Below are 27,511 nucleotides of genomic sequence, written 5' to 3'. Positions count from 1 at the left end.
TAAGGTAGGCAAGTTTTATGCTAAAACAGCAAGTCTAATACCTGATTAATATATGCCAAAAGCAAGTCTAATACCCGATTAATATATGCCACTTTAGCTAAGGAGTCCCAGAAGGTATTGATATGAAATTCTTCAACTGTTTGTCTTAATATGATAATTAAGAACAAGAAGATGAGGTGGTAAAGCTAAGTGTGATAGCCTCCAGACAAAGGTGTTCAAAAGTACACAATAAGATTGAATGTTCATGTGTGATAAACTGAATGCCTTTAAATCTTCAGGGCAAGATTGTTTTAAGTTCTAGAATTGGCCACGGAGGTCTGTGAATTAACGATATCTGTAGGTTTTAACTGAAATTTAAAAAAAAATAAAATGCAAAAATCTGAGCAAAATTTGCAGATAACTTTTGAGATAGAGTAGACTTGCCATTCTCAAGCAAAATACACAGCAGGGTGAAAAGTCCCTCAAAGAATGGCACGGATTGTGGATAATAGTGGAGGAGAAAAAAAGAATGGTAACATAATTAATGTGGTCTTGTGGATAATAGATTTTTGTCCCAAGAAGGGAGGCTTTTGATGATTTCTTAATATTAACATAGTACTAGTATTTGAAACACTTCACTGCTTTATGATGCTTCTAGGTTTTGGCTCTAAATATAATCAGTGCAGTTAATATTAAATTAATAGGTCTTAAAAGGAATAAGGAGAAAATCGTTTTCTTTTTGGACATTTGTAGCACAGTCGTATTGACGTGGGGTTTTTTTAGCCGTGATACTGTTTGATCTCCGTATGTGTTGCTTGATAGAACTTGCAGATGTTATAAATTGAGTGATAAGTAATTATCAGCACAATTGTAGTGTTTGAATTGCTTAGCAAATCTGATAAAGCCAGGAAGAGAGACTCACACTTCTACTATAGGGTGGTATTTTGAATTGCTGGGAAGTTTGGGGTTGTAGTGGTAAACAATTAAAGAAGCAGTGACATAACTAAGAGCGTGACTGCTTTCTCAGGTGCAGAAAGCACCTCAGTAGCAGAATATTTAGTATGACTCGTAGTAGCTGAAAACAATGCAAGATTTGAAAATGTCTTAAAGTAGCAAACTAAATATCAGTATTTGTCTTTCTCTTCAAACTTTCCGTGGATAGAAATTAATAAGAACCAAAGGATAAATACCTGTGCAGTGGTATCTAGAATCTGTCTTCCTTCTATTTCCAAATTCAGACAAGAACAAATTCATAAAGACGCATATTTAGCAAGACCATTGAGGAAACTTGCGTAGGCGTGTGCTTGATACTACACTGCTCCAAACCCCTGGATACTTTACTATAAAACTGGATTTGTATGTGTTCAGATGTGAAGCAAAAACTTCTGGGCAACAATCTTTTGCAGCAGATTAGATTGAGAGGCTGGGGTAGTTACCTGCTATTGACATTCATAGTTATGCAGATTAAAGATTTTCAGGTTTCCCGGCAATTAGAAAGATATTTGCATTTAAGCTTAAACTTTTGCGCTTGTTGGATAGTTTTGAAATAGATGATGTTTCTGAAACAATCTTGTACTTTCTTGTGACACTTAGAGCTGGAGCTGATACAAACTCTGCACTCATCTAAATGTAGACAGTGGAAGAAGAGCCAAATAAAAATGGGTAATTCTGGCAGTGGATAATAATACATCCTAAATCTATCAATTTTGTTCTCCCTAATGAAAGGGATGTTACTTTTTGCTACACTGTAGAGACTGATTCAATTTGATCACTTGTTCAGATTGTTAAGGAATAAGAAAAATAAAAGCAGTATTAGTTCTTAAATATGCATGTATACTTCAGTCAAATTCTCGCTGGATTTGTGGACTGGCAAGATAAGGGAACAGGCTACAAGCACTTCCACAGGGACAAAAGGAAGGGAAAGAGTGTGAGTTAGGGCTGTGTAGAAAGAAATTTTTCAAGTTAAGATACAGCGCTTTACTAAAATACTATAATGACAATAATTTATGATCTTTATTTCTTATTTTGATGTGTTTTTTCTCTTGTAGATTAAAGTCTGGGGTAAAATTGAAATAGTATTGATAATATCATTGTAACGATACTTAAAATTTAAAACTTTCCGTTCTTCAGATAGCCAGGATGCACTTCCAGTGGGACTGGCTGTGCTTGAGTGTCCTGATAATTAGCTCAGTGACTGCAGAAATTGAAAACGAAGAAACTCTGGATGCAGATGTTGAAGTGGAGGATTTTGACAAGCAGTCTCAAGATGCTGATGTTGACAGAGAGAAATCTTCCTTAGAGGTAAGATTACAGAAGTCTTTAGCTAAAGCTTGTTTAACTATAAGATAGGTAGTAACAACTAGTAGAGAAATTGGTAGACAAATGCATTTTAAAAAGAGCAAGTTAACACACAGTTGACAACTGAGTGAGTGTCAAACCCACCAGTCTGAGTGAGTTTTTCCGGTACTGTATGTGACATGTAGGACAAGCTTACCGAATGATTCTAGTATGCCAAAGGGTAAAATCATCTCTCCTGCCTGTGGTGGGTTGTCATGAGGATGATTTTGCTAGTCTGTGCTTCAGTCTAGATACAGAAACTTTTGTTTTAAGTCCTAACATGCCATTTTTGGAGAAGAAAGCAGAAAGCATCTTGGTCTTACTGAGATTTTGACTTTAGACCAGTTTCTTGATTTCATCAGTCACAGCTGCTTTTTGATGCTGTCTTTATTCCCAGAAAAGTTTTCTGCATTTGTTATGCTATACTTCATAATAGACATGGGCAATGTTCATAAATTACTTTTTCAACTTTTTATTGTGTAGCCTCACTGTAATGTGCCAAGTAAATAGGAAAACAGAAGAATGGAAAACACATATAGATAGAAATAGGGAGGAAGCAGAGAACTGGAGCAAGTTCAGTAAATTTTCTGGGTTTTTGTTACACATAAGATGTGTAACAGTACTCTAGTTATGAGCTTTGAACACAGGAAGCAGTTTTTTAAATTCACAGATGGGAAACTGCTCACTGTTAGAGGGATGTGCTCAAATTGTAGAAATGCGGGGGTGTGGGGAAAGGTGTTTTATGGTGCTAGATGTTTCTAATGAACAAAATCTGGTGGTCTGTCTGAGTGGACTACTTCTGGAGGTATGATAGTGTGTTTCAAATCAAAAATTGTAATTTATGTTAGAGTGTGTATCTGTACATGTCTTTCAGGTAGTGTACCAGACTCCAAAGCCAACTGGGGAAGTGTATTTTACAGAAACCTTTGATAGAGTGTTGGCTGGGTAAGTTTATGCCTTAAAATTGTAATCTTTCACTTCCAGCAGCTAAATTTGTAGTGGGAGGACTGATTTTATATTCATTTTTCTGCTACTATCTTTATAAAAATTAATTTTTACAGAAGTTAGAATTGGGAAGGCTGGTAATGCTTGCTCCAAATACTCCATCATGTTAAGTCAGTTAACATTTCGGGTACATTGCTATTTTTTGTGTTTTAAGGAAGCTTCTAATAAACTCTGGCTTCATGAACATTAAGAAAAATAAAATAATGTAAAGATTTAACCAGTTGAGTTTAACTAGCTGCAAGGTGAAGTGCATAGCCATTACGCTACAGTAGCAAACTTTCTTCCTTTTTACATGCACTTAGGTGTGTGTAAGAAGGAAATGCCTTCAGCATCAGAGATAAAGCCTCTCTTGGGCAAGACTTTTTTTAGCTGATTTTTTTTTAATTAATTTAGTGTATTGTTTCCAGTACTCAATAAGAATTCAATATTTATGAGACTACTGAAGTGTTCCTAGGTAGTTTGACCTTACTGCATTGAAATTTTAGAATAATCTTCAGGTTTATCTCAATTTTTAAGACAGAAATTTTTGTCTTGTCTGTATCCTGTAAGTTTTCTTCCAACAGTATGGCAATGTAAGGTGTGACTGTGACTGGGTGACTTGTTTTGCTCAATGAAAAGCTGTGTATTGTGAGCTATAGTCAGTTGCCACCAATGCAGTGTCAATAAGACTCAATATAATGTATTACTTTTTATTTCTGCAATAGATTTACTATTTTTAGTTGGAAAACAACTTGGCTTCCAGTCTTCTTTCTAGCTCACACATAAAGGGTGTAGAATATCAAGGAAAAACAAATGAGTGCCTTGTAAATGTGGTCTGTGAAAGTAAGTCTGGTTTTCAATGACGAATCAGGTCTTGTTATTGGTTTTTTTTTTTCCTATACACTTTGATGCTGTTGAACAAAAGAACTGTCTCTTGATTTGTGAAGAACCATGAAAAAAGGTGTTTTCATATGTTACTAAAATTGATGGAACAAAAACTAACTTTCCTGTGAAGAGCCAGACAGAGGTGAAGGGAGATGCAATATGATACATACATTATGGTTGAACTTAAAGCTGCCAATTTTTTACTTACTATGAGAAGACTGGGGTCTAACTACTGTAAGAATGAGGTTATACCATAATAAAACGTATGTTGAGGATGCATGATTTAAACTGTAAACAAAATAACGTGGTAGCAGGCACCAGTAACTTTTGTACGATTGGATCTTACTCCCTTGTGGTTTTACCCAGCCGGCAACTAAACGCTGTGCAGCCGCTTGCTCACCCTCTCCCACCCCTGGGGGAATGGGAAGAGAATCAAAGGTGGAAAGGGAAGTAGACTCATGGGCTGAGATAAGAACAACTTAATTTTTACTTTTGATTTTGATAAATACATATATAATGATCATAATATACATAAGCAAGTGATGCACAGTGTAGTTGCTCACCATCCAGTGACAAACGCCTGTCACAGCCCAGCAAGCGATCCTGAAGCAGGTAAGTCCCAACGCTGCAATCCTGGCCCTAAAAGAGTGTGAGAGAGAGAACTCCCAAGAGTCTGAGAGAGTCCTGCCACAAGAGAGAATTCCCAACTTCTCAGTCAGCCCTCATACTGGACATGGTGTTACATGATATGGAACGCTCCATTGGCCACTTTGGCCCTCAATCCTAAATCTAAGTTCAAATCATAAGAGCAGTTGTGGGCCCTTTGTCCTGGCCTTGCTGCCTCCCAGCCCGTTGTGCTTCCGCACTGACGAAACATGAGAAGGTGAAAAGTCCTTGATGTCTCAGCATCAACTATAAACCTCAGTGTGCTATCAGCTTTGTTCTCATAACAAATCCTATACTAAATCCAAAACACAGAGCTCTTCTAAATTCTGAAAAGAAAAACTCACTCTGTCCCAGTCAAAAGCAGGACATCCCTCTTTCCAGTTGTTTCTAAACTGTTGTCTTCTGTCGAGTTACAGAGAACTTCGGGCCACTGAACATTATTCTGTTATTACTCATATTATGTTCTTTCATATTTTCTTATTTTTGTTACATGTTTAGACCAAACGTAGAAGGAAAATAAGTTAGCATGCTCCCATCTTCAGTGTATTAATGATGTGTCACTTCTAAATGTTAAGAACTGCAATACAAAAGCAGTACCAATGATAACTAGAAAAATTATTAAGTATAAGAGGTGATAATGGTTGTTAAAAAAACAGAACAAACAACTGAAAACCTTGATTAACAAATGCAAAAACATAACTGGGATACTTGAATGGTATCATTCATCCCAATTTCTAGCTTCATGAGATCTGTTCAAAGATTAGTTTGTCTTTCTACTAAATCTAGTATTTGAAGCTTTAGCTACAATGCTTGGGATTTTTTGGTCTAGCTGTACTAATTTACATAAGAATAACAAGTATGGAACTAAGATGTATGAGAAAGTAAGCAGCACGTTGCCTTTTTTCCCTAAAATGGGGTGAAAGAGTACATATAAATTGACAATGTAAAACACTAAAATAGAGTGGCTTTTTCGAGAACAAGCCTTGAAAATCTTCTGCATGATTTGTAGAGATGTTTTATGTCCTCATCGGTCATTCTTCTGGTAGACCAAGGATCCAGTTTGCCAGTTATACTGTGAAGCTTTTCCAGCATCTCTGTTAACAGAGTACAGATGTGACTGAAGTTCAAGCAGAAAAGATATTCATCCCTGAAATAATACATGCAGAGGATAGTTCAGAATGAATGAAAATAGTTCTTTACAGCATTAATCATGAGAATGTAGTATTGTAGTTGATACAATGAAGAGTTCAGCGACACTGCTGACTTAAAATGTTCCTGTGCATGGCTCAGGATAGAACCACCATATGACCAGATGAGGATGGACTGCCCTTTTTTTTTCTCTCCCTCCTCCAAATGAACAATTTGTGTCTAGGGTATGTGCGCATCTTTTTTGCCAAACTCAATTTGTTAAGCTGAGTTTGCCTTGTTCCTAGGAGATGGGGAGTTTGTTTGCCCTGTTGGAATCCCCTGTGTGCCATACGATTGGAATCTGCTCAGTGCATAATTGCATTTGTCATTTGGACACTTCTACCTTTTCCTTTCGTCCTCTCTTGTGCATGTGTACTGTTACTGTCAGAGAGTATTAAGGTTTCTGTGGGTGGGTTTTTTTTTTTCTTTCCTTATCATATTGAAGATTTTACACTTGAACCTTGCTATTTTCCATGTATTTTTGACATTATATGTTTACATAATATTCTTACATTCTGCCAAACTCAGCTTGTATGTAAAACTGAAGTTTATTCGGAATAATTGAATTACTTTGGCGTTATAATTGTATATTCATTTACCTTCTTAGAAAGTATTTTGAAATGCCATATTAGACTGATCTATTTTAATTTTTCATTTCATGCTCTTTGAACTACACAAAGTTCCGTGATGTTCACTGTCAAAATCGTTATCACAGGTTTGCAGACCAGAAGCAAAAGCTCATTTTCCTGTGCTTGTTAAATAATACAGCTTTGCATAGCTAGTTCAATGACTAGTACACCTTTTGTTTCAGGTGGGTGTTGTCTAAAACCAAGAAAGAAGACACAGATGATAACATTTCTAAATATGATGGTAAGTGATTTTAATGTTTGCTTCCACTACATAGTTTCTGCTGTTCTGTTACTCTTTGAGAAACAAGTTCAGTGTAAGGGGTAGTTATCTTTGAAAACCTAGATGGCGTAGGTCAAAAATGTTAGTTTGTGTAATGACTGTTATCCTGAAACTGAGGTGAAATGTTGCTCGTTGGGGTTACTTAGCGTGAAGATGATTTTTTTTTTTTTTTTTTTTTGTCATCCCGACAATTTCTTGCAATGGCTGATACTAGAATACCCTCTGGCATCTGAATATTCAGTATTGATTGTTTATGAATAGTGCTTCTTGAGAACTACCTTCTCTGGAATTATGTCAGAGATTTACCACTTCAATTTCAGTTGTTAAACACGTTTCTACAGCAGCATGTTTTGTGCTGCTGTGTCACTCCTACTGATTCCTGGATTGTTCTCCCAGTCTAGCCTCTGAAACAAAAAAGTTAAACTGAATGATGTTTTTCTTTAAACTACTTTTTCAGATTCTCTGTGCTTGAATGTAGGGTGCTCCAGTGGTTCTTGTACAGTTTATTCTTACAGTAGTCAAAAAAAAAATTTGGAAAGTAATAATGAAAAAGTTGTTTTGATGTTTATCATTGGGTTTTGCACTTGACTTACAAATTCCTAGGCTATAATTGCCTGCTTGAATGTAACTTTAAACTGTTTGACAGATGTGTGATCTGTGGCAATAATTTTGCAACCTGAATTTATTTCATTCCAGCAAAAGTGGGGAGAACAGAAGTTGTTTCTGCTGCAAAAGAAAAGCATTTGCTACTGCTCTTATGTCAAATGAAATCAATTAATAGAAAGTGATAAGCGCAGACTTCAGTGTGCAAAACAGTACAGAACAGATGGGTTTAGGTTTAGCAGTTACCAGAAATAACTGGTAACAATAAAGACATTGCAGAGGAGATACCCATACAGATGAGATGCTTACAAGAACTAATGTCTCTCTGATTACTTGACCTCGTATTAGATAAAAATTGTCTCTAATATTAAACCAATCATATTTGCTTAAAGTCACCCAGACAGTTCAACATTAACAAACTCTGTCATGAAAAGACTTTTTTGAACTATTCTCCAATTTAAATTTTAATCTTTTTTTTTTTCTTCTGATCTTTTTTTTTGTCTGGCATAATTGCTGGGTCTTAGTTTCCAGGAAGGAACTCTGTTAAAGAAGAGGGAATTTTCCTCCCTTCTGTTTAGCAAACTAGAAGAAACTAGGGATTTGTTGTTGACATACATATCTGCTCTTCCTTAATAACCTTTCACAAATCCCACTTCAGTTGAATAAAAGTAAATAGCTGTTTCGTTTGGATTTTGCAGTTTGTGAATCTTGTCTAAAACACATGCTGAAGAACTCATTACGTTTTCTTCTTTTTGTTCACTTTGACACCGGCTTTTTTCAAGATTACAGTGAATTGTAAAAGTAGTCTTTCTTTTGTGCTGTGTTCATTCCTGAAAAAAAAAAATAATCAGTGAATCTCGTGCTCCTAATATCTGATAAAATGTAACAGCCGTCTTAGAATTGTCGTCTTGTTCTTTGGATATTGCCCACATGTGTAATCAACTGTATTTTTCCCAACTTGGAGACTTTATAATTTGTAATTATATAATCTTTTATTTTTAAAGCTGTAGGCTTGTTTGTCTGTCTTTAAGATCAAATCTGATAATGCTTGGAAAGACTTCGGGAGGGGGGAAGCTTCATCTTCCATGTGATTAGATTTGACCTGAAAGATTCTAATTCTATATAAGCAGGAGGGGAAGAACCATGCAGGTGTCTCGCTTACCCAGTGCCTTATGACTAATGGTTTTTATGTGATGATGGTAGGAATAAATCTGAAATCTGGAGAAACATTTTATGTTCCTCTAGGAATTGTGGGAACAATTTAAAGATACCACAGCAGAAACCACAATTTAAAGATACAGATCTACAATATTGAAATTTTCTTGTAGATTTCAGTATATTTGAGAAGAGTAAGGTATAATGTAAACTTTACACATGTGCCATCTTTAGCATATTGAAAGCTAGTATTGTCTTAATTAGCTAGCACTAATACCTTTTTGGTGAAGTGGAAGAGTGGGCTTTCTGTGTAGAGTCATGCATACCTAAAGTGTAGGCACCTCTTTAATTATCTGCCAATTTCTTAAGGCTGAAATAGTTTTTTTACAATAAAACTCATTAAATATGAACCAGAGCTCTGAAACAGTTATTTTCTCTATTATTAGCAATGCGAGCATAGGGCTTGAATAAAATGACATATCTAAAATATATTGATTCTTTCATACAATACTGCAATTGACCAGAAATCCAGTGTATATTCACACAGTCTACACATTTGTGCAATAAACTTAATTAAACTTTGTGATGTAAAAACATTTATGTTCAATATGTATGTTTTTTATTTGGTTTCATTGGTTTATGATGGATTGTGGTGAGGATGTGGTTCTTTCCTACTTTGGAGTCCATGGCTGGCTTCTTTTTAGGTGAAAAATTCTAGTTTACACATAGAACTAAGATTTTGGTAATTTTCTTTCTTTTGGCTGTAACAGTTACGAAACGGAGATCTTTACTGCTGTAGAAAGAGCTACTTGGGGAAAGAAAAAAGAAAAAGCTTGTCACTTCTTGTTACAACTACTTGCATTCTTTTTCCCTAAGCTTTCTTTCCTCCTTCCTGTCTGAGCCAGAACATTGGATTACATGGATGTTTAGCATGACACAGTTTTAATTTTATTTAATTGTGCAGCTGGAATTCTAGTGCCTTCTAATTCTTGAAAAGTGCTGGTTGAAACATTGTCACTGATTTGGTAGAAAGATGTGAGCAGCCAACTTGCATATCATGGATGTTTTATCTGCTTGAGTACTGTAGAGCAGTTATTTTGGGGAGGTGTAAGCTGGACTCGAATTATGTTTTGTATCCATGGTAGAATTATCAGTAATGAATTGGATGATTATTGTTTTAACTGCGTTGACATCAGATGTCAAGATTTCTTCCCTACTTTGGCATCTGCTCTTTATTTGCTGTTAACTCTTTGCTTTCAACAAGCCTATGATTTCTTTACTCCAACCTAATGTTTTTTTTTTCAAAGAGACTGTGTTTGTCTGTCTGTTTTAGGAAGATGGGAAGTAGAAGAGCTGAAAGAAAACACAGTGCCTGGAGATAGAGGATTAGTGTTAAAATCAGTGGCAAAGCACCATGCAATATCCACTATGCTAACAAAGGCATTTGTTTTCGATAATAAACCTTTGATTGTTCAGTAAGTAATCTCTCAGATTTTTTACTTAATATTTATTATTATTAAAATCTTTAAGTCAAGAAAGTAATGTGAATCCCTGTAGAAAAATACTGACTTCCATATAGCATTGACCTGTCGTATCCAGAGCTATCCAAACCGTAAGTATGAATGATGTAATAATCAAGTAAGATTGTAGTACAAGTCTGAAAGATCTAAGTCATATGTAGTTTGAGTACAGTGGTTTTCCACTTACAAAATACTTCTGTGTAGCGCGGTAAAAGCAACTTGAATCTCGACAGTGTTATAGTGCTACTAGTGACGACGAGCACCATGGCAATGTGACTTTTTTCTGATGCTCAGGCTTGCTTTGCTGTGCTTACAGACATATCCAGCTAACTCCTCTGGCGAAATTCAGTGTGTCAGACAGGTGGTTTCAAAGATGACACAAATTTCTAGAGTTCTTACCCGTTTCTACTTCACTTTGATGTTTGCATGTTGGTTGATACCACCCTGGAACTTTTCTTACTGATGATGCCAACTGTAGCACTTGCTACCATGGCTTTCTTTGACTGACGTTGCTGCTGTATTAGCTTGTGTGGCAGTTAAAACCTTTTGGTCATGTAGAAGTGTTTTGACACTGATGACTCATGCACAGTCTTAATGTATTCATAATTAGAACTGCAGATTAGAAATTAATTTTTTTTGGTCTGATACTTGGAATTTTTTTTTTTAACTTTGTCCAGATACGAAGTGAATTTTCAAGAAGGCATTGACTGTGGTGGTGCATATATTAAACTTATCTCCAGTAGTGATGACTTGAATCTGGTATGTCATCTTACTTCACATTTGCTATCAGTTGTTCATTTGAGGAATGCATAATTGTTCTTGCAAAATGTCAATAAGAAATTAATTCCTAATGCATTCTAAATTCTTGAAAGTGTCCCAAATGTTTAAGCAGAATAATGGGCAAGATGATAATATACATATAGTTTATTATATATACACAAAACCTTAGGAGCTGTGCATTTTTCTGAATATTTGATAATTTTATTCTTGTTATAATTTCCGCTTATTTTAATGAAACTTGTAGGTAGTCTAAAATTCAAAGTAAGCTATGAAGATCTATATTCACACAAGAAATCTCAAAATGTGGATTTTAGAAGGTTAGAATGATGAGTTTCCTGTGATTAACATACTCCGCTTAGTTCTTCATGAGTGGTGTCTTATATCCAGGACAAAGGACTTGTGTATCTGTGTAGTCTGACTTTCCGCAATAATAGAAGCGATAGAATCGCAAGTCGTGAACTTGTGAAATAATTTTTTTTTACTGCGTGGCACACAACATGGCATCTTAGAGGGGGGCATGACTTGGATTTAGAAACTGGAAGTGATGGAGAATCTCTATTCCCAGGAAAAGGTCTGAATGACCAGGTGTGAAAAATTAAGTGCCTTAGTATGCTGGACTGTTTTGTAGGTTGTTTTTCAATATATTGATGTGAACTTGTCCACCCTCACCAAACTTGTCTGCAAAACTCTTTATTGCTATGCCAATGCAATCATGTGTTTGTTGCTTAAAATGCTGCCTGTGCTAGCCAAGTCTCAGTTCCAGCATGTGCAAACTGGTTGTTTCCGCACTTAATATTTCTGCCACTATACTGGGGTGTAGATATAAGCTGCCTAGCCTCTGATGGAGGATATTTTAGCAACTTTTTTTTTTTACATTCAGAACTGGCAGTGAATTGTATCCTAGGAGCTCGTGCGACGCAAATGTTGAGTTGGCAGAGTAGCAATGGCTGATATATACAACAGTTGCTGCAGCTGTTTTGACGGGGGCTGATGCTTTTGGTACATAGCAGCAGTTACAGAATAGGATTATGCATTTGGACAGTCTTGGAACGGCCAGTGTGGATTCAAAATGTTACATCATGAGCTAGGAGAAACTTGTGTTGATTCAGCAGTACAAACAGGAACTGGTAAGAGTACTTCCAATCCTGAAGCAGGAAGCTGTGGCCACTTAAAAGCTGACTACCCTAACTGCTGCAGGTTTGTGGCTAACTGATGATGTTGAGCCAACATTCAGTAGTGTAGTGACAGAAGTTTGCAAGGCAATCACAGTTACCACCTGTATGGGCTGTAGAAGTTGTTGGATTTTGGGTGCATCAGGCCATACCATTTGCTCACCAAGATTTGGTAAAATAAAAAAGCGAACTCATGGAAAAAAACCAAAAGGGAATAGTCTGGAAAAACACTTGTAACAGAAGTGCCAGCAGAATTCATCATTTCCTCTCTGGGTAAGTTTTTCATCTGTGCTTTTATCCCTGGGACATCTGTGCCTGCTCCTGCCGCCTTGACCCACGAGACCATAACCTTGACTTTGAAGTACTGAGGGAACAGCAGTGAAGTGTGATGCACTGCGTATGTGCAAAATGACGAGGAGATTGCTCAGGACAGGCTCAAGACATTGCTTGACCTGACCTGCAAACCAGGAGTCAGGAAGAGCCACTTAACGGTGGGACCCTTCTTGAGATGTAAGGGATAATATGTACCCCTGCAAGAGTCTAGGAGATGGTGACATGCAGAAGAAGTTGCTTGTAAGCATTTTTAAGATGTATTAATAAAAGCTTTAATGCAAATTAAGGCCCTTCCTTTTTTCTAAAATTTACATGCCAGTGTGTGTTTTATGCTCAAGTAACTTGAGTACTAATAGATAAGTATTAAAAATACAGACTGTAGGAAAGCAAGTAGAGGCATGACATCTTTCACAGCGGAAAGATGTGTAAGTGGTAGTAAAACTAAAAAGTTTTACATTTTAAAAGAAGATATGAGCCTGAGACACTTGGCTCAATTACACATGAAACTGTAATTCACAAGTATCTGTCATCTTACTAGAAGGTAGACCAGAAGATAGCAAATGCAAAATTTGCCTGTTTATGGCCTGGCTCACAATTTATCCTGTACTGGTTTTGAGGTTTCACTGGCTGTGCAATGAGGTAACTTAAGAGTCAGTGTTCTCTCTGTCTTGTGTTTTTGGGGTTTTTTTAACTTCAAAATGGGACATGTCTCAATGCTGCATATATGCTTATAGCTACTAGAATGGTCAGTTATTGATTGTAAATTCTTAGCAGTGACATTTTCCTAAGACTGCTGAATGTTGTAAAAGGGACCAGACTTAAAATACGTGCATTTCTGAAGTGCATAAAGTGAAAATTATTTACTTTGCATTCAAAAAATTCAAAAATAGAGACTCCTTTCAAACAATACATTTATGTCAGAATGTATCTTTCAAGAAGAAAACTTCCAGGAATCTAGTGGTGGTCTTTCTTCAAGCAATTGCTTAAGAATATAAGGCAGCATGTTACTGCATATTCCAAATAGAAAAATCATTTAAATAGTTGGAAAGTACTGACATACCTAACTAGCATACTGCAACATATTCTGAAGGAGAATAGCTATATCTGAGATTTTCAGGGTTGTTTGTGGTGCTTATTTAATGTGGAGCAAGAGGACTGATAAAACATTGGATAATAATATCCTGGGGTTTATCTTTATTGAAAAATACAATTGATACGAGGAACAGTAACTAGTTCCCTTCCATCTTTTAGGGTAATGTTTGTAGAAGGTTACAGATATTTGAGTGTTTTGATTTGTGACAGGCATTTCCACTTAACATGAGGGTAAGGTCTAAATAAATATATTTGTCTTTCTTGAAGAGGCTTAAGTGATCTCTGCAGTTAGCATGTTCCCTGAGAACAGAGAGCACCCAGCAACTCAAGAGGACTGTTTAATTCCTTTCATGATTTACCCTACCAGTTTTCAGTTACCTTTTCTAAAAACGTAACTGTGCTGTATGCCACAGCATCAAGGAAAAGTACTACTCAAAATGACTTCTTGAAACGTACAGTATAACACATGCTCAGCTTTCTTGCTTCTACAGGAATACTTTTTTGACAAAACACCTTATACTATTATGTTTGGACCAGATAAATGTGGAGAAGATTACAAACTACACTTTATCTTCAGACATAGGAATCCTAAAACTGGAGAATATGATGAAAAACATGCGAAACGTCCTGACGTAGACCTAAAAAAATTCTATTTGGACAAGAAGACGCATCTATATACTCTTGGTATTGTTTAATTCTTTTAAGCTTAAATTGGAAAGGAGAGATTAAAAATGTGCTTCTGTCTACTGCAGCTTTGTATCTGAGTCTGCTTTTTGTGTTTGTAATAGTCTGTTAATTCTGAGGGGTGGTTCCTTAATGATTTGGGCTTAAACGATTTAATGACTGAGCTTAAATGATTTAATAACTGAGCTTAACTGCAGGACATAAAAGTGGCATTGAAATGCTGCTGTTTAATATTCAATTATAGGAAAAAACATATCAGCCCTGGCCAGCCTTTAGCGTGAAGAATTGATTAATACTTTCAGTACTCATTATGATAAAAATAGTTTTGTTAGGAAAGATATTAAAAGCCCACAGCCACCCAGTAGTCTAGAAAGGCTTCAGAGTTCACAGGAATTCAGTTAAATCTGCAGCACGCTGCACGCAGCTGTCCTGCACACGTTACGAGTTCTCACTAACCCCTGCATCTGCAGCAGACACGTTACTGCAGCCTCTGAAGAGGAATGAATATGGGCTGGTTTTAATTCATGTGACTTCTCTTTCTGTACCAATGAAAGATATATCAGAGATGAAAGTTTACTTTCTTAGATTTTTTTTTCCCCCCTCTTTTTGTAATTTCTGAGGAAGAATAATCGGAGAAGAATGGGCCAATTGGTGGCATAATGCAAATCCAGCAAAATTGACTGCACTTTTGAACTTCCATTGAATAATTATGGAAGACATAGAATCATAGAATGGTTAGGGTTGGAAGGGACCTCAAAGATCATCTAGTTCCAACCCCCCTGCCATGGGCAGGGAAACTCTCAACTACACCAGGTTGCCCAAAGCCTCATCCAACCTGGCCTTGAACACTTCCAGGGATGGGGCATCTACAACTTCTCTGGGCAACTGCTATGCCATGGGCAAGCTTACTGTTCTTTAACATAAATTACCATAGTGTGCCATAGCAAACTTTCACTTTTGGGCAATAGGAACAAGTGAAACAAAATACTGTTCTTGTGGTAAAGAACTGCATGCGTTTCTGTATTTGGGCTGTTCGTTAGAACAGGCCTGATACTGGTTCCACATTTCAGTTGCTACTGTGGGGATGTTTGGTGTCCAGATCCAGTACCTGAGCGGGGACTCTGTCTCCTGCTCTGTTAGTGAGGATCCTGTTTGCCATTATTTGTCTAAGTCTGTGCTTATCATATAGGTTTTGGTTGAAGATATTTGTAAAATGAATGCTTCTCTTACTTCTTTAATACAAATTTCTTCAATTTAGTGCTAAAACCAGATGATACATTTGAAATGCTGATTGACCAATCGGTTGTCAGTAAAGGAAGTCTCCTTGAGGATATGGTTCCTCCAGTAAACCCTCCCAAAGAAATAGAGGATCCTAGTGATAAGAAGCCTGATGATTGGGATGAGAGACCAAAAATACCTGATCCAAATGCTGTCAAACCAGATGACTGGTAAGGAGAACATTTTTAGTTGTACAGTACCTTCTACATGCAGGTTATTCATTTGAAAGATTTGACTGGCTTTATTTTGTTTTCTGCTAATGACAATTGGGATATGTTTTGCTGCAAAAAAACCACTAAAATTTGAAAAAAATAATCAAGGTGGGTACGAGGACCATCTTCTAAGGAAAAAAATAATTGTGCTTTTTGCTGATTTGTACCTTCCATGGCTGCAACTAGTAACTAAGATTACTATACCTGAAAGATTAGGAAGAGATATTTTTTCTCATATAGCCTTAATTTACATTTAATGATTTCTCCTTCCTTCTGTGTAAGCTATTGTTCATATGGCAACTGAGGAAGCAGAGGGAAAAATTTAATTGGAAGACCTGACTGACACCTGCCAGTTTATGGCAGCAATTTCTGGGCTAAGTAGTTCTTTCAAACAATGTAAATATAATTCAAAGATTTATAAACAGATAATTGGATGCCTAATTTTCATGATCAGTGTGTCTAATTCTGTTGTGCCTTTGAAAATCATCCCTTTTGTGCCAGTTACATGCCTCTGTGTTTTCTAACATAAGTCTGTAATTGAAGGGATGAAGATGAGCCTTCCAAAATAGAAGATCCTGATGCTGTTAAGCCTGAGGGGTGGCTTGATGATGAACCACAGTATGTTCCAGACCCTAATGCAAAAAAAACCAAAGGACTGGTAAGAACTCAATCAACAGGTGCAGGTTGTTAATGTGTCTTGTAGATAAGCCTGCCTATTACATGTGGCAAATTCTGAGTTGTGGATCAGAAGTCAATTCAAATCTCATTGTCTTTTGAGGTAGTAAGTGGGAATGTGTAAGGTATGGCCAAATATTTGTTGGTTTGGGGGGACTATTGTTAGAAAAACACAAACCTGTAAATTGCTTTTTGTTTTCTGAAGATACATAAAGAAAAACAGAATACGAAGGACCCTTTACAAAGAATTTGCTACAGTGTTAAACCATGAAACAGTTTAAGTTGATAACTTGAAATCATCATATAATAGTCTCAAAGGCATCTCTCAGCATCTCATGGAGAGGTGTTTCAAGCTGCCTGCAGATGCAGGAATATAATTGCATTCGATCATGTTGTGGTAATTATGAACATATGACCTTTAAAAAAAAAAAAGTGTTTAGCTCTGTGAGCTGGTCAAAACTCTGAAGCTGTTAGAGGAAAATGTGTATGGACCTTAACTTCAGACTGACTGCTAGTGTTCAGACCCGTCTGATCTCAAATCATAGAACAGTTCAGGTTGGAAGGGACCTCAAAGATCATCTAATTCCAATCTCCCTGCCATAGGCAGGGACACCTTCCACCAGACCAGACTGCTCAAAGCCTCATCTAGCCTGGCCTTGAACACCTCCAGGGATGGGGCATCTACATCAGTTGTTTGTAAATTTTTTTTTTTCTGTAGGGATGAAGAAATGGATGGGGAGTGGGAAGCCCCTCAGATCCCTAATCCAAAGTGTGAGACTGCACCTGGTTGTGGACGCTGGGTGCGTCCCATGAAGAATAACCCAAATTATAAAGGAAAATGGAAAGCACCTATGATAGACAATCCTAACTATCAGGTAATAGCAATATTGTACGTCGTTGTTAAAAGGGACAGAGTTCAACAAAGCAGGCAAGTCAAAGTGGTGCATTTATCTAGGCTCTTTTACAGTATATGTATATTTTAGGATGAGTCTGAATACCCACAATAAACATTTTGAGCTTTTTTGTATTTAATTTGCCTTTCTTTTTCTTTTATGTATACTGGAAAATAGAAATGTTTCTTATATTAAAACAATTGCTCTGTTAAAAGTTGCTTTTGCACCAATTTGCACTGGTGCCACTTACTTAATATGCTCTGTAGAATTGTATTCTGAATTACATTATCGTTTAATGAAATATTTCTCTTTTTTGTTGAGGTTCTAAGTGTGTTTTTTTTTAAATGAACATTTTTTTTTTTATTTAAAAAATTAAACCTTTCAGTAAGCAGATTGACTTACTAGTTCCATTTTAGTGGAAGCATCAATTTTGGATAATTAAATTCCACTCCTCCCCTCCAGATATAAGAGGTAATCAGATGGATATTAAAGAGAGTTACTTTGTATTGATTATAGCTAGGGAGTACATGAATCTGGTTTCTTTGAGCTTGAGATCCTAAGCACATTTGTAAACAAAATTTGGCTCTAATTTGCGCAGGTATCATAAGGCTGAATTTTCCTTCCCTAAATTTTTCCCGAACACTTCTGGTTACAGTAGCTGTCAGTTATATATATAAACTGGAAGGGACTGTGTGGACCACGGGATGTAGTTGCCCTGCAGTCTTTAGGCCACCAGACAAGAGATGCTTACCTCCGAAGATTCCATCACTGGCCACAAAATATTGACCAGTGCCCTTTACAACAATGCATCTGCTGTACTGATGAACAAAAGCCAAAACCTTATATTAGATAAGGAGAGACTAGAGGAAGAAGTAATAACAATGTCTTATTTTCCTGCAGTAGTAGGAAACTTGTTTCCTAGACTTACTCTAGGAAGTTTACAAAGACTGTGCTTGGAATTACCAGTACCAGGAAGAACAGAGATACTTTGTAAAATACAGTTATTACTGTAACCCTGAATGGACAGAAAAAAAAAATAATTTTTAAGAGGTCCACCCTAAGACAGAAAACTGAGACCCATCTGCCAAAAATCCTGTAGGCTATTTCCAATTCTGTTTTTATGTAGGTTCACCGCTACTGCTTGTCCTTTTAAACAATGCATTTAAAATAGTCGGGAAGTTCTAATTATTTTAAAATTTGTTTCACAGTTTGTTTTCTAGTGAGGTTATAGGTAATGTGATTGCATTTCTTTTTTTCCTTAAAAGGGCATCTGGAGCCCTCGGAAAATTCCTAACCCGGACTATTTTGAAGATCTTCACCCGTTCAAGATGACCACTGTCAGTGCTGTTGGTTTAGAACTCTGGTCTATGACATCTGATATCTACTTCGATAACTTCATTATATGTTCAGAAAAAGAAGTAGCAGACCGTTGGGCAGCAGATGGCTGGGGCTTGAAGAAATTAGTAGCAAGTGCTAATGAGGTATAAAATTTGCTGTGTTCTTGGTAGCCAAAAGCAGTGAGGAAGATGTGCTGTTGGAAGAATTTTCTGTCGATTAATGCTGACAGATTATTAATTTGTCTGCAGTTAATAATCTTGCTGAGTAACTATGATAGGGTTTTTTTCCCCCTTGTAGTTTGGGTTTTTACCCTTCCCAGATCAAGATCCTCTTGAAATTAAAAGGGTACAACGTTTTACTTAAAGACCTAGCGACAAATTTGCTGCCTTACAGTTAACCTGTCTTCTGCTGTTCAGTGATACTAGAAATTCAGAACCTGTCAGCAAATGGAAGTTGAGTTAGTTACACTCAAGGACGTGTTGTGTTGGTTTTTTCTTTTGTTTTTTCGCTTGTGGCTACTCTATTGCAGATGTTCTTCAGATGTTTCCGTCTCATGAGGAATGGATAAATAGTCATGTGTTTTTTCTGTTTAATAACTTTAGGCCTTTGGCTGCTTAGATGTATGTTATGCAGCTCTGAAAATAGTGCAAGAATGTTCATGGAGCTGCATCTTTTCTGTTTCTATGTGCTCATCCACATTTTGTTTGCATACTGCACTTGGCCAGCCACCGCAGTTTCTTCTAGATCCTTTCCTCTGCTGTAGGATGAACGTATCCTGACACACGGGATGGTGAGCCCCTCTAGTGGCTGCCTTTACTGACTGCAATTTCTTTCTAGCAGTCCCGTATTTTCTTTGATTGAGTGGCAAGAGCAGGCCTGCAGCTGTGGGAAAGGCACCAGGGCTTGGTGGCAAATGTGGCCAATTCCGGACGGCTGCTGTTTGTCACAGGATAAGCAAGTAGCATCAGCCTGTCTGCCCATGCAATTAGGAAAGGCACCTCCTTCCCGTAACCTTGCCCTTTTCTGAAATGTTTGGGTTTATGTCTGGACATGCATCTATACCTTTACACACAGTAGCAAAAAATACTTCCTTGAGTCTCCTCGCTCCATTGTGCCTCTCGAGCTTCCTACCTTACTTGCTGATGTTCCCTTTCCAGATGTCTAATTGAACCAGGTGCTTGCCTACCTACCTGTACTGTATAGGTCAGAACTGGGCTGGGAGGGCAATTTACTCCCTGAATAATTGGCTATCAGAGGAGAGAACATGGCAGTACAGATGGAACAAGACATTGCTCTCCAGGAGGCTGGCTGCAGCTCTGTGGTTCTGGATGCTTTGGGAGCTTTCAACTGAGTTAGCACAGCACCGGGAGGGGGGGGAAACAGAGTAGCTGGGAAGGGTGTGAAGTGTGAGGTTGCCAAGACTCCACATATAGCTTTACAGAATTAAGTAGTGACCAGTCAAGTATGTTTGGAGTACCAGCTTTGTTCCTTCTTAGCACCTGCTATTTATTTGCAGTCTGTCAAGTTGTTACTTTACTAGTATTGAAATACAATATTGTTTTAGTCATTAGAAAGCAAAGGTAAAGAAAGGTTTTCTTTGGGCAGCATAAAGCTTAAAATATATACAGTACCCTTTATAAACTTGAAGTCTTGAGAAGGGTGTAAATGCAAAATCTTTTTTTTTTTTACTTGTTTTCAATATAGCCTGGTATGTTTAGTCAACTGGTGACTGCTGCAGAAGACCACCCATGGCTCTGGGTTCTTTACATCTTGACTTTGGCTCTCCCTGTTGGTCTAGGTGTGTTGTTCTGCTGGCCAGCAAAGGTTAGAGAAATTTACTGTATTTTTATTTGGTTTTATTCTTAACACTTTATTTGAAAACTCTTAGCATCAGTGCAACAATATGCACTTTTAGTGTGTCATTGATATTACTTAGCTTACAGTGGCTGTTGTGTTTAATTCTTACTTTGATTTAAATGTAAATTGATTTTTAATTTGTTGTAGAAAACAGATGAAGATACTAAGCCAATTGCAAAGAGAGAACTAAAACAAGAGAGACAGGAGTTAGAAGATGATGAAATAGAATTAGAAGAAGAAAAAGAAAACGAAGATATTGCAGAAGACGGTAAGATGAGCGAGCCAGCTTGCAGTTTGATTGAATATAAAGACATGAATAGGACTAGTTCATGGATTGCTTTGCCAATAATTACAACCAGTTATCTTAGAATATGCAAGCCTGCCTTGCTCTGAGTCGTCTTTTTCTCTTCAACAACCTCCAGCAAGTGGCATTCTATGGCTAAGAGCTCTTTGATAAATACAAGCAGAAAGTAAGACTCTTCTCAGTAGTTCTTCACTTTCAAGAAATTAATGTGCTCGTGACGGTCTTTTTGTTTGTAGACAGTGATGCATATTTTCTCCCTTCCAAATATTTCATATATTGAACACATTTGAACAGTTCGGATACACGTACCTGAAGTGGTTAAAGTCACACTTATCTTTAAAATGTGTCCGCAGTAACTTTAAGTCCCTTAACATAAGTCTTTCTGCCTGATCCTCTGTGGGAGCGTTGTACCTTGAACTGTTCTGTTGGTCACTGATTTTAGTAACTCCAGGACTTGAAAGTGGTCTCTATTTTCTGGGTTTTTTTCCCCCTCTGTTTCCTTGTTGATGGTTAAACTTCAAGCTGGTGGATGCCAGCTTCAATCAGATACGGATGCCAGTTTTCTCTAAGATTTCTCAGTATGGTATCTGTAGTCATAAATCATAGAATCATAGAATGGTTTGGGTTGGAAGGGACCTCAAAGATCATCTAGTTCCAACCCCCCTGCCATGGGCAGGGAAATCCTCAACTACACCAGGTTGCCCAAAGCCTCGTCCAACCTGGCCTTGAACACTGCCAGGGATGGGGCATCCACAACTTCTCTGGGCAACCTGTTCCAGTACCTCACCACCCTCAATGTAAAGAATTTCTTTCTTATATCTAACCTAAATCTCCCCTCTTTGAGTTTAAATCCGTTGTCCCTTGTCCTATCACTACACACCCTTGTAAAAAGTCCCTCTCCAGCTTTCCTGTAGGCTGGAGAGGGACTTTAAATATTTTTTACTAGTCTCTTTGAATCCTAATAATTTTTATAATTCCTTTATAAACATTATCTGTTTCTTTATTTTCTGGAGTTGAAGGTAATGGCGTGTGAGCTGTGGAATACTGACCAGCGTGAGATCCCCATTTACATTTTATTATAGGGGCATTAAAAAAAAAAAGAAAAAGCGTAGCACAATTGCACATTTCAGAAACATTTGTGGATTTCTTTGGCTTCTTGAAGGGCACTGTCCTTGGGATTTACTGTTTTATTTTGTTCTACGTTAATTTTTGTGGCATTGCTAAAGGATGATGTAGATAGAGACATGCAGATATGTATCACGAATACTTAAAGATAGGAAAACTAATTTCTTAGAGCATCACTAATCGTTGTGAACTGTTTGGTTCAATTTATAACTATAAAGTAGGCAAAGTTTTTTGGTATTCCTACAGAAGTCTCAAATATTTTAATAAATTAGGGCTTTCTAGATTTTCGCTGCCAAGAATCAGCGGAGTCACATCTTAGGTGACTACCATCTGAATTTATATGGTTACTTTTGTTTGAGCTGAAACAGTAAGAATTGGGGGGTGGTGGTGAGTGGGGTTTTTTGGGTGGTGGGGTTTTTTTTGGTTGGTTCATTTATTTTTTTTAACACTGAAGTAATGCTTATGAGATGTAGACATGACCTGACAAGGATGGAATGGAGCAGTGCTTCATTACTGTTTTTAATTGAGCCACGGCAGACTGTGAAGCTGTAAAATGCCATCTTACATCCTTTCTATCAGATTTAGGTATGGTTTCTTGTTTACTTCTGATAGAAAGTATTGCAAAGGATACTGAATTTCTAGAAATTCTCACTTCAAGACCTCAGTTTGAAGTAAAGGAAGAGACTTGCCAAACCCCAATATCTTTTATTTGAATCATGCTGTGGTTACTGAAGTTTAGTTCTTACAATGAGCATAGATACCTAAAATGCAGGCATGGGAGTGCCAGCTTTATAAATACTGAAGCCCAGAGTGGAAATCAAAATAGTTGGGTGCCTGGCCTCCTTCAAAAAATATGCAGAATATAGAGAGTTGGCTACCCTAGAAGGGCAACCTATGTGCTGATCAGAGAGCAGCCCAGAATTTGCAGTATTTGTTGCATGCACTGCTTTTCAGTGCAGTGACATGGCCTCAGTAAGAAAGTAGAAGCTACCTCTGTGTTGCTTAGCCTTGTTCAGGGAGTTCTGAAGACTGAGGTGGTACTTTTACTTTCTTTTTTCTTTTTCCTCTCCAGTCCCTGTCAGTTCAAAGGTCTAACTGACACCAGATCTCACAGAAAGCTTACTGCTTTTTGTGAATAGTTTTATCCTAGTAGTGCAAGCTGGACATGCTTCGAGTGAGCTGAGGGGAGTACAGTGCTTTTCTGACTAGTTTCTGCATTGCAATAATGCATAAGAAGCAGGTAAGCACAGAGCTGGTTATCCCTCAACCAAAACAGTATGCTAAAAGAATCCCCTGCTAAAAACGGGAGTTTCCTTAGGATGTAGGCATCTCCCATGGTGAATGACTGATAACTGCAATATTGTACTTTGCTATCTAAGTCAGAGTTTGGTCAGATTTGGGATGCCTGAGTTGTCTGATTTTGGACTCCCGTCTCAAAACTGTTTAATACAATAGTTGGATTTAAGGACTTCCCTAAAGAAAGCCAACTTAAGGTCGTAATTTTAGTCAGTCACAAATCTGAAGAGGGTATGTGCTATGGTGAAAAGAGGCTAGGCTGAAGTTGTTAAAATTGGTTATTAAATCTGCCAGTGATCAATTTTTACTAATTCATGAGAATTCTACTGTCTGTATCACAGAGATGTTTTTATGGGCAGTAAACAAGCAGTTCGTTCTAAGACTGAAATTAGTCTTTTCCTTACTAGTGTGTCTGGATGTTGTGCAATTTTAATATCGTTCTATTTACAAAGTAAAATTAATTTATTCTGCAGAGGATGAGGGTGAAGGTGGTGAAGATATTGATGATGATGAAGAAGAAGAAGAAAATGAAGTTGCAGATGGAAGTCAAGAAGAAGGTGATAAGTCAAATAAATCTGGTTCAGAAGATGAGGTAAGTTTGGGGTTTTTCCCCCCCTGTTTTCTCCTTGCCCTTGTCCAGCATTGATCTTCTAACTAAGCCCAGTTACTTACAAGGAGAGTTTTTCTTCCATTGAGCCATAAAACAATCATGAGGTAGGAGTGTGTCTATTTGAGTTTGACATCTCAAATGCTCTATATAGGTTTGTGAAACATGTCTCTTTCTGTGTAATTTTGGCTAGGAGGTGATATTTATTGTAAAATATAGGTATAGTATAGAAGTGATCATACAGGTCTCCAAACATGAAGCGTTTTTACTGGAGTATAGTTTTTAACGGGTGATTAAATGAGTTGCAAGTCTTGAAAATTTGGATGCTGTGTTAGATGTCAATCTGGTTTTGTCATGCTGCTTAATGAACACGTGCTTCTAACTGAATAGCCTTTCAGTGAGACCTAGAAAAACCTTCAGTTTTCAGTTGGTTTTTTTTTATTCCAAAATAAAGTTTTAAGCAAAATGACCATATTGGTTTTGATTCAGCACCTGCAGTTTCATTTTTCTTGAGCAGATGAATCCAGTCACCAGATAATCTAGACAATGTTTTTCAGAAAACATTGTAGAATGGAATTTGTGTGTGCTTTTTTTGCTTGTCAACTACTCACTATCCTTTCATTTAGAAACTCTGGTTTGTCTGAAATGCTTTAGATCCACCCACAGTATTTCTGTTGGTCATCTTGTGCTTGTCACTCCCTAAATGTGTCCCTTCTCAGAGGAAGAGGAGTAGGTTAATGTGACGTGAACTCTTTTTCATATAAAACTCCTCTAGGAAACCATGACTTGCATGAGGTTGCATTATTTCAGCTCTGAAATTCATCATTAATTACCCCTAATTCAGTACTTCCTCTTGTTCCTGTAAGAAGTTGTGGGGATTTTTTCCCTTGTACGTTTACCTAGGAATACAGTATCTGGTGAACTCCATTAATTTCAGGATGTACAAGTTTGTCCTGAGTTAGCTGGTGACCTACTTGAGAGATGTCATGCACACCATGTCCTCACTCAGGTTCTGCCACATTCTGTGAGCTGTTCCTTCGGAATGAGGTGCTTGCCATTAGGTGATGCAGGAAAGTGAGGAAGCAATACAATGTCTGAGAATGGAGTTCATGTTGGAAAGGCTTTTCATGCACCTCTGTAAGCTAATTGCTTTTCAACTGAGAACACCACATCTGATTTAAGAACAGTTTGTTCTCTTTGTAGCTCTCCAAAGGCAGCAGTTGAATGTTTTAAGTGTTTCTTGCTTAAGATGTAGAAATCAAAATTACCATAAGATGCACTTTAAGGACGTTGCTAAATTCATTGAAAAGTCACTGCTTTTAAACCAGTGAGTAAATGGGCAAAACCAAATTTCTGACATCAGTTTAGATTTAGATGTACTATTCTTTTCCTTCTGAATATAGAAAGGAAAAGTCTTCTACCTTCTTTATTTATTGTTAGATTAGTGTTGTGGAAAAAACATGTCCTATCACGTAAGTGTTGCATTTAGTGGTAATATGATTGGAGGGGTCAGGAGGAGGAATAAAATAACATGCAAGTTTCAATAATTAAATGGAAATTTTAATGCCGAATTTTATTTTTTTTTTCAGATGAAAGAAGCTGACGAAAGCACAAGTTCTGGAGATGCTGCATTGAAATCAGTGCGCAAAAGAAAAGTACGGAAGGACTGAGTTACCTCCAGCTAGTATTTGTAGGTCTAGATAACAGAAACTTTTCATATGCTGTTTCAGTGGGCCTGAGAGCATGCAAATTCTTGAGATTTGAAGGAAAAGGGAGACTCGTTGCTACTTAACCTCCTATTTTAATTCTCTAACCTCTAACCTTTTTTAACTTTCCCAGACTTGCTTGATTCCCTTTTTTTAAGGAGAAATACTACCTGTGAGGAGTCAGCTGATGTTTCGAATTCAGAACAGAAGGGGAATTACAAGTTGGCCAACTGATTTTTAAGGTGAAGATTCTTAAGATTTGAAGATGCCTAGAAATTACTATTAGCTGGAGAGAAATTTACTCTAAATATTTTTAAAAAACATGAATAAATGATAATATTTTTGAAGCTCTAGCACAAAATCAGCTGTTTACACTTTTCAGCTAGAAAAGGATGGATAGTATAGATGCAGCATCTATAGCAGTTCACGTTGCTATGAGAAAAGGTACTTTTTTCTGTGCAGAGCTAAATGCAATAATTGTTTTTGTATGATGATTTAGTGCTAGCAAAAATTTTTATTGTAAATTATTTATTTTAGTTGATCTTGTTACATGGGTGGTCACCTGTTCACTTTAGACATTGGTTACAGTAATTTATTTTTGAGAGATATTTTAAAATAGAATACTCATAGAACAAGTGGTAATTGATGTGACTTGTTTTACTTTTGAATACGGATATCAAATCTGCGGCAGTGATATACAGATGACTTTTTCAAACTTTTATAGTTCTCCTGTTCCAAGCCAGAGTGATATAACCTCTGTTTATAGAATACTTGCTAAGTGTACATTGCCTCCTAAAAATATTTAATAATTCTTGCTTAACATGAAATTTTATTAATATAAGAATTTTTGATGGATTAAGTTTTTTACAGATGTGAGTAACTGGGCATTCTCATAATATAGTTTAAATAAACTGCATATTGTAAAAGAAACTTTGTTTTGTTGAAGTTCAGCTGTATGTTAAAAGAAACAATAAAACTGCAGTCACCATAAACCTCTTGCTGCTTGGCAGCTGCCTATAATATTAGAAGGATGCAAAACGCTAGCAAAAGCAGCCATACATTAAAAACAAGTAGAAATACATTAATTCATAAGGAACCTAACAGGTTTCCTTGTGCGTGGCAAGAAGTTAGTTCACTTGAAAAGAGAAATATTTTCACAGCAAATTGAGTCAGCAAAGATTCCATGGAAGTCTCTAACAAATGAATGCTTAATTAACCCTAATGAAGAAGCCAGTGTCTTCAAGTGCTTGTGTCAAAATGTTCAAAAGTTGGTTATCTTGAACTCTGGTTTGTGTGAACTACATGGAAAAGCCTCTGGTTTTTTGTTTGGTTTTTGAAGTTTCAGGTTTTGTTTAGGGTTTTTTTGAAGTTAAATGCAAGTTCCCTCCTCTTTATTTAGGGTCTACATGCAAAAGGTAGGAAGTGAAGATTCCAGATTCCTCCTCCTGCCTGTGACTTTTCAGTGATAGAATTTGTTACTAATGTGGTATCCTGCTAGTAACAGCTACTGTGAGCTGTCAGGGAGCATTTCAGCACTCTTAATCCATCTTGTCTGAGCCTGGTAAAAGTCCTTTGGACAGGGTTTGGCTGTGGTTTTGGGGTTGGTTGGTTGTTTTGAGTTTGTGGGTGGGGTGTTATGTTGGTTTTTGGTGGGTTTTTTTGTTTGTTTTGGCATGATGCATTTCCTCTAAGGACTGGTCACCCCACAGAGGATGCTAGTCTTCCCTTAGGGTTTTGAACTTAAGGTTCCTATAAAGTCTTGATAAATGCCCTGTCAAGATCACTTCAGTAAATGAGGAGCAATTTATTATGGGTATAATGGTCTTCTGAGGCCATGACTCAAGGGTGCTGTTTGCAATAAGACTGACTCTGTAAGGCTCATCTCACTCTATTACTGGCTTAATGACTTCGATTACCTGGAACCTGGAGGTAG

General features: G+C 37.1%; 1 protein-coding gene across 1 annotated transcript; it reads left to right on the top strand.

Moving 5' to 3' along the window:
• Nucleotides 1–2,118: 2,118 nt before the first annotated feature.
• On the top strand, nucleotides 2,119–25,542 carry CLGN (calmegin). Its single transcript, XM_086611719.1, is given in 15 exon segments — nucleotides 2,119–2,280; nucleotides 3,191–3,261; nucleotides 6,851–6,909; nucleotides 10,040–10,181; nucleotides 10,904–10,985; nucleotides 14,095–14,287; nucleotides 15,546–15,735; nucleotides 16,321–16,417; nucleotides 16,419–16,435; nucleotides 17,171–17,327; nucleotides 18,611–18,826; nucleotides 20,388–20,507; nucleotides 20,688–20,808; nucleotides 23,739–23,857; nucleotides 25,462–25,542. Coding segments are annotated over 15 exon segments (1,827 nt in total).
• Nucleotides 25,543–27,511: the final 1,969 nt, after the last annotated feature.

Source organism: Tauraco erythrolophus, chromosome 5 (genome assembly GCF_009769465.1).
Source record: "Tauraco erythrolophus isolate bTauEry1 chromosome 5, bTauEry1.pri, whole genome shotgun sequence".
Lineage (NCBI taxonomy): Eukaryota > Metazoa > Chordata > Aves > Musophagiformes > Musophagidae > Tauraco > Tauraco erythrolophus.
Note: the sequence above shows the minus strand (reverse complement) of the source record. Positions and strands in the feature narration are given on the sequence as shown.